The sequence below is a fragment of the Talpa europaea genome (genome assembly GCF_964194135.1).
Source record: "Talpa europaea genome assembly, chromosome: 3".
Classification (NCBI taxonomy): domain Eukaryota; kingdom Metazoa; phylum Chordata; class Mammalia; order Eulipotyphla; family Talpidae; genus Talpa; species Talpa europaea.
In genome coordinates, this window is record NC_140069.1 from 39,555,775 (window position 1) to 39,564,319 (window position 8,545).

Here is an 8,545-nt window from a genome sequence, read left to right on the forward strand (position 1 = left end):
GAGGAGTTGTTAGGTTGCGTGTGGTTCTTCTACTCCCTACTGTCTGTTTTCTAATTTGTCGTATGCATTGGGACACTGTGTTGCTCGGACTGGCTGGCATCTTGGGTGAACTTCTCCGCTCCCCTCTGGCTCCTCCAGGAGCCATCTCTGGCTTCTGGGGGAGCTTTCTGCTGGTTTTAGGCAGTTTTTACTGAAGAAATGTCCCTGTTCTAAAATGGCGAAGCGGGATGCAGTCCCTGCGCCTCCGGTTTCAGGCACACTCTTCTGCGCACCCGGTCTGGGTGCCTGCTCCCTCTGTGGGCTCAGACTGCTGGTCAGACGGGGCCTGGCGTGGGCTAACTTCCTGGCTGGCCACTGGGTCCTCCAGAAGCCTTCTGCCCTTTTCAAGCAGTCTTAAGAAATTTCCTGTTCTATGGGGTGTTAGTGACTTTTTTTTCTGGTCGCTAGGTGGCGCCAGAGATCTCTCCTGTTGTCCTTGGGGGGCTGTTTTTCGCCTCCCCCCACCCTGTGGGACAGGGAACAGAGCGGGAATGGTAGGGTAAACCTCAACAGCTTTGGGGTGCTGTGTCTGCCTTGTGCCCCACCGTCGTGGAGAACCCACGCCCGTCTCAGTTCAAAGCCCTCAGTTCCAGGACGCGGGCTGTAGCCCAGTTCAGTGGCGCGGGAATGGCGCCTTTTGCACCGCTCCTGTGCCTGGGTGCCTGGTTCCTGCTCACTCAGTGAGGGACTTTCACCTCAGTGAGGAGGGCCTCCATGCGTCTCCCCGCAAGCCTAGGTCGCAGGCGCGGGGACCTGGGCAGCCGCAATTCAGGTCTGCATTTGCTTTTCAAGCGCGCCAAGCGTGCTGCTTTTCCGCACCAGCTTACAGGCAGCCCGGGCTGTGTGCGCGTCTCCCGGAGTCTTTGTTCTTCTCTAATGGCGCCCGGAGCCGTTCGCTCACCGCCTGCGGCGAATCCTGCAGGGTTCTCCACAGCTCCCGTTCACGGGGTGTGGTGGCTGCAATAGTTCCTTTCCACTCCCAGTCCCGCTTGCTGCGTAGTTTGTTCTTGTTGGCCGTTTTGGTTTGTTGTTTTCCTCCTCTCTGCTGGTCGGAGAGTGCCGCCTCTGTGGGCAGGGGAGGGGAGCAGGGTTTTGCACTTTCCTCCCTTCTGGTCCTCTTTTATGGCCACTTTCTTCTTCGGGTAGTTTGCTGGCCTCACCCGTTTATCTTCTGTGTCCCAGTTCTCACTGGGACCTGCCGCTTTTCCTCCCTATTAACTTTTTTTAATGGGAGATCTTACTTGCAGCATCTCCTCGCCGCCATGTTGCTCCGCCCCCCCACAATTACTTTTAAATACAAGACCTTGATGATTTAATCATAGGAATGTAATGATTTTGTATCATTTTTGAGATTTTACTTTTAAGATTATTCTGTGGACACTGGGTAGAAATGTGATAAGTATGAGAGTGGAGAGACCAGTTAGGAGGATTTTTTCATTGTGCAAATGAAAAAATAGTCTTAGTCTGAAATGTTGAAGAAGTATAGACAAAAAGAAGTGGTCAAATTTGGGACATATCGTGTGGTTTAACTCAACTAGAATTATTGGTAACTGGCATGTGTAGATGGAGAAAGTTACCAAGAATGGCTATAGTTTTATTCTGAGCAACTGCTTGCATGATGTTACCATTATAAAATAAGACAACTGATGTAAATTTAATTTTTGCGTAGCTTAAATTCAATAAAAATAAATTTAATGTGTGCCTTATTATAGGCACTCTACATGTCTTTAAAATATGTTTTATGAAGGGAAGTTGAAAGTATATTGTAGCCAAATTTTGTATAGGTCTAATATTTCATTCAATCAATCTGTCAGTCATTATCATCTTATTTTTATTGAATTTAGGCCTTGGGTTGCTTTGAAAAAAGCATATCAGAACTTCTTGAGAATTGGTTATAAATGTATGGTATTGAGGGATTATCAACCTAAGTGATTAGTAACATTTTCATAATTTTATATGACATTGTATTTTACAGTGAAAAAAAAAGACATACTTGAAGCAGTAAAAAAAATCAATAATGAACATTAATTTAAGGGCTATGTAAAAAATAGGCTAAATGGGCTTTTAAAAGTTCATTTATCAGAGGATAAAGAAGAAGAAGACTTTATTTTATGTAGTAATCTGTATAGAACATATTTAATAGGACTAATTCATGGTTAAAATCACTTGTCCATAATGGTCTGACTCATTTGAAAAATAATTGGATATATGACATGTCCTAACATTTAATATTTGCATTACATAGTTATTTTACGGATCCAAATGCTTGTATGTCTTAAGATATTTTTCTAATTCTGAGTAATTTTTCCTATGCTTCTATTGCCTGATTTAATTTCTTTTGGATTTTGATCATAATAATTCACTTTTCTGACAAGAGATGATATTTTATTTCCCCATTGGTGTTAATAAGAACAAACCTTTGCAAGAAACATAGTTTGATTAAAGATTCGGCACTTTGCAGCCCAATTTCATTTTACAATTCAATGTTGTTAATCTACAATTCTTCCCTGAGATAATTTTTATTACTTCCGCAAACTGGCAATCAAATCACTTTTTCTTAAACCATAAAGACATATGGTAGTTTTAATAAATGGATTTTTAAAAGTGTGTGTATCTTTACAATGACCAATGAAGCACTTTTCCTATAACTATTCCTTTATTTTGTATATTATTTCATTCCAGTAACAAGAGTTAGAACACAGCCATTTGTGTACCTCTAGATTCATATATTTTTATTTTTATTTTTTTTAAAGATTTATTTTATTTTATTTATACAAGCACTGGGTATAGTCAGAAGCACAGGAGGGTGAGAGAATTCACCAGAGCCAGAGTGGGGAACAGAACAGGCAGACTGACAAAGTACACTGCTGAGGGGAGCAGTGGGAGGCAGGAGGGGTCTACGCGCCATGTGGGACCCTTGCCCGGCGGCCGGGGATCGAACCGGCACTGCAGAGGCTGAGGGCAGCTTCGCAACCCAGCGCTCAACCGCTGTAGATTCATATATTTTTAATATGATAGTAGTATCTCCATGTTGATCTAATGACAATTATAATAGAAATGAAAGTAGACCATGAGATAAAACTTCAAGTCTGTAGAATAAAACTGATTTGCCTTTGTATTTGATGTAAAATAATATTTTAGAAATATTTTAAATAAAAAATTAAGATGAGGTCACATACCTTTTATCACATTTCTGTCTTGCATCTTCAATAAAGCATTCTTAAATCAAGGGAAAGGAAAGCTAACCTAGCCAGTTTGGATCAAGGTAGTTATAACAGTGTAATTTTCAGGAAAGATAATACAGCCATTTAGAGGTGTGTCATATTAACAGTTAGCCAATAATTATTTTAACCATTTGCCTCAAACTTGAAAATGCTAAACATTAAGTTTTTTTTTTTTTTTAAAAATGGTATTTATTTTTTTTCCAGGAGCTAACAAATTCCTTTTATTTTTTTAAATAAATTTTATTTTTATATTCCCCATACAATTGCAACCCCCTTATTTTGACCCCAATCCCTCCCCTTCCCGCCCCCCACCCCCCATAGAGTGTCTCTGGTTCATAGTTTTTTGTTGATTTTGATTTTCACTTTCTTATAGTTATTCATTTTCCTGGTCCCTTATTTAAGTTTTCTAGATTCCTGCTATGAGTGAGACCATCCGGTATTTTTCTTTTTCTTTTTGGCTTATTTCGCTGAGCATGATCCCTTCCAGCGCCATCCATGTTGCTGCAAATTGCATGTGTTTATCTTTTTTGATTGCTGAGTAATATTCCATGGCGTATATGTACCACATCTTTTTTTTTTAATTTTTTATTTTTTTTTTATAGAGGCATGTTTTATTTATTTATTTGTTTGTTTGTTTGTTTTGTTTATACATGCACTGGGTACAGTCAGAAGCGCGGGAGGGTGAGAGAATTCACCAGAGCCAGAGCGGGAAGCAGAACAGGCAGAAGGACCGAAGTACACTGCTGAGGGGAGCAGTGGGCGGCAGGAGAGGTCTGCGCGCCATGTGGGACCCTCCTTTGGGGCCGGGGAGCAGCCGGGGATCGAACCGGCGACACAGAGGCCGCGGGCAGCTTCGCAACACAGTGCTCAACCGCTGTGCCACTGGGGAGGCCCTGTACCGCGTCTTTTTGATCCAGTCATCTGTTTTTGGGCATTTGGGTTCTAAACACTAAGTTTTAACAAGCAAAATGCATGAAGACATGTTTTCCCTCCCTCCCTCTCTTGCCCCCTACCTCCCTTCTTTCTTCATCCTTCCTTCTTAATGAAGTACCATTGCTTTACATCCTTGTTTATGTTTTGAAAGTATAGGATTTCTTCCCTCAGGTGTGGCCACTGTAGCTCTCTCGCCACGGTAGAATCCTTATTCCTCCACCATAATCCATTGTGCTCCCCTGCTTCCCCCTTTTGATTCCTCCCCTTTCTCCTTGCCTCCTGGATGCTTCATGTCTAATGTTGCTTTCAAGGGTTTATTTTAAACTTTGTGCTAATCTGACCCTTTATTTGATTTCTCTATATTCCACATATTATATGTGACACCATCTGGTAGGAGACATGTTTTCATTCTATTAATTGCTGCAGAGGATTGTCCAGATAAAGGTTCTTAATGGTTGCATGAAAAATTCTCTGTGTTTTTGTTGTGAACTAGGGTGTTAGAAATAGGATCTATTCCAATGTAGTTTTCCCTTAAACAACTATGAAAATACTGCATGTCAAATGCTTGTGCTAAGTTCTGAGAATACAAAGGTGAACTAGATGGAAATGCATCTTAACTTCATGGACTTTTCCATTCTAGTGGACAAAGAAGAGAAAAAGTAAGTAATTAAAAATGAAAATCAACAAGCAACTATAAAACAGAGATACACTACAGAGGTGGGGGGAGAAGGGATTAGGGTCAAAATAAGGGGAGTGGGAGTTGTATGGGGACTGTAACCAAAATGAAAATGCATACATTGTGCAAAAATGAAAAATGGTGTAAAAATACATAAAATAAATAAATGCACTACATAAAAATTAAAAAAAGAAACAAATTATAAAGATTTCTAAACAGAAATAATAGAAATTAATTAATATTGGCTAGACCTACTTTGGATAGGAGATATTTGCTTTAATGAAAAGATATTTAAGCCATGTTGAGGAAAATGGATCCTGAATATACAACATCAATTCAAGTGAAACTTTTTTGTAAGAAAGTTAGACTTTGGTAAAATTAATTAAACAGACTGAACATGTAATTGATGTTAATTATATTGTGAGGCACATCTAAAATTATCATTTTAGAGGTTAACGTGCCTATGGACTTATCAAATGATTAATAGTTTGTGTAAAGATGTGTAGTCTATTAATCTAAGGGTAATAGTATGTTTATAATATTCAGCCAAGATGTAGTTGGCTAAGAGAATCAAATAAACCTTTGCTTTTTTTTTCACCTTAAATGCATAATTTTATTAGCCTTTGATGACATGTTGTTACTTCCAGAATTTGAGAAGTGAATTATGTGTGACACCTAGAATCACATAAAATTGATGAAGTTCATTATCTTAGGGCATGATCATTTGAAAAACAGTGCGCGAAAACCATTACCTTTTCAATGAGTGATTTTGCTCTAGAAGTTAAAGATGTCTCTGAGACATTGCAATCTGAATTCACCACTTAGTGGTCAATTTGGCATAGTGTTATAGTGTGTTTTTCTTAAAAGATAATTCTTAAACTGTTAAATGTTTCTATTTTTATGACATAAAAATGTTTCTTATTATTTCTTATTTTATAATTAAGTATATAAAGATATTTAAGCATTAAAAAGAAGTATTGAAAAAAAATATTTTAGAAACATAACCCAGAGTATATTGTTACTACTTTGGCATATAATCTTATAGATTTTTACCTTAATAAAATGTAAGAATTTATTTTAATCAATTACTGCTTTCTTAAAAATATAGTAGGCCAAACTTTCATGTCAAACAGTTTAACATTCTGCTATATGTACAAATGAACAATAGATTATTTCTATCACTGTAATGGATATTTAGCTTTAAAATTTTTTTAATGGATATAATTAGGTAGCATTCAATATTCTTCTTATATATGTGACTTTTGTACATATATATTGATTCTGATAAAATTCTGAATATATTTCTATTTCAAATATCACCGCATTATGTTGATATTCATCACAAATTCCTCATCCGAGATGTGTTTCTACTCATTTATACTCTAGACAGTAAACAATATTACTGTAATTTTAATATTTTTGCCTATATTGCAAATGGATCATGTGATTTGCAAAATTGCATTTTTTAAACACAGAAACTTGAAAATCAATTTATTGGCTTTGACTCTTTCTCCTGTTCTATCATGAATTATCTGTGTATTCTTCAAAACATTTTTCTATTGAAATATTTCCATTAATTAGGATAGGTAAGGTTATATGTTATTATTCTATTAATCCCAATATTTCAGTAAATCAAAACAGGGAGAAATTATCTCGTATCCATATCACAAAGAGCTGAATACAAGGCAGCATTCATTGGCCCTTCTATAAATCTAAAAATGGTGCCACTAAACCCATTGATCTTTCCATATCATGGAATATAAGGTGGGGATCATAATTGTGAGATTTCTGAGAAAGGGAAAGTGAGGGTTAGAGTATTGCAAGGTTATTTTTCTAGGCTATGTTGGGAAAGTGGCTTTGTTGCAGAGTTCACTGGCCAGCAGTGAGTCATATGAGCTTCAAATTCATTTTAAAGAAGGATGTTTGAAAAGTGCAGTAACACATATAAGAAGGTGTGAACCTCTACTTCTGAATCATATATATCAAATCATAAACCTATGTTACCTCCTAAATATTTATTTATTATTATTTAAATTTTATTTTTTATATTCCCCTTACAATTACAACCCCCTTATTTTGACCCCAAGCCCTCCTTTCCCCACCCCCCAACCCCCATAGAGTGTCTCATAGTTGTTTGTTGATTTTGATATTTTTCTTTCTTATAGTTATTCTTTTTTTTTTATATACCAAAGCTGTAAGATTTTTATTCATTTATCATTCTACTACCAAAAAAAAAGTACTGGAATATAATCCCACTTCAGTATACCGGTCTTATAAAAATTAAAGTATTCCAATTGGTAAAGTCTTTGAGACTTGCTTGTGAAACAAAATTAATGCATGTCAGAATATTAACAAAGCCAAATAATTCTGTTACATAGATTAGCCCATTTTGTATTATGTGCTGGCAATGGTCTAAATTATACAATTTCTACTGGTCTTTCAATTCCTTCAGTCTTCTGATGGCAGACTTTACTGTGACGGCAGAAGTAGTGTTGTAGGTCCAGGCACCACCAGCCACCGTTTTCATGCAGGTACCACAGTGCCAGATTCCCACAGCTCGCCTCTTCATCTTGGTTTTGCCACAGAAGGAGCAAGTGTACTTGGCGTGCTGGCTGATTTCAATCTTCTTCACCATTTTCCTAAGGGAGGCACCATAACGGGCCCCATATTTACCGACGATCCCCACCTTCTTGGTTCGTTTGGCCATGTCGCCGTAAGGTGGGTGAGTTATTCTTTTTCCTGGTCCCTTATTTAAGTTTTCTAGATTCCTGCTATGAGTGAGACCATCCGGTATTTTTCTTTTTCTTTCTGGCTTATTTTGCTGAGCATGATCCCTTCCAGCTCCATCCATGTTGCTGAGAATTGCATGTGTTTATCTTTTTTGAATGCTGAGTAATATTCCATGGTGTATATGTACCACATTTCTTGATCCAGTCATCTATTTTTGGGCATTTGGATTGTTTCCAAAGCTTAGCTATTGTAAATAGTACTGCTATAAACATATACCTCCTTAATATTTAAAAAGCCAAACACACAGAAAGAAAAATCTTATATCCAAAGTCTTTAATCTATCTTCAGTTCACTTTAGTGTAAGGTATAAGCAAATGATCTAGTTTCATTCTTTTGCATGTGGTTGTCCAATTTTCCTAATACCATTTGTTGAAGAGACTTTCTCTGATTTATACTTTTGGCTCCTTTGTTATAGATTATCTGCTCATTTATGTCTGAGTTTATTTCTGGACTCTCAGTTCTATTCCATTAGTATATGCATCTGTTTTTATTCCAGTATCATAATGTTTTGATTACTATAGCTTTTTGGTATGTTCAAAGTTTAGGAGTATGATACCAATGTTTCCAATCTTTTTTTGTAAGGGTAGCTTAGCCTATACAAGATCTTTCGTGGTGCCATAGGAATTTCAGTATTGTTTGTTCCATTTCTTTGAAATGTCATTGGAGCCTTGAGATGGAGTGTATTGAATCTGTATTTTGCTTTGGCATGATGGTTATTTTAATAATGTCAATTAGGCAAACACTACAAGACTGGGTTCAGTGACATCTTTATTGATTTGTCTCCAATAACAAGAGCAACAAGAGACTATAAACAAATGGGATTGCATTAATCCAAAAAGCTTCTGCGCAGCAAAAGAAACTGTCACTAAAACAAAAAGACCCC

At 37.2% G+C, this 8,545-nt stretch overlaps 1 protein-coding gene across 1 annotated transcript; it reads right to left on the reverse strand.

Moving 5' to 3' along the window:
* Positions 1-7,300: 7,300 nt before the first annotated feature.
* On the reverse strand, positions 7,301-7,579 carry LOC311168672 (large ribosomal subunit protein eL43-like; the record flags this gene model as incomplete). Its single annotated transcript, XM_084230328.1, has 1 exon — positions 7,301-7,579. The coding sequence occupies one exon, from the start codon at positions 7,577-7,579 to the stop codon at positions 7,301-7,303; it is 279 nt and encodes a 92-aa protein (XP_084086454.1).
* Positions 7,580-8,545: the final 966 nt, after the last annotated feature.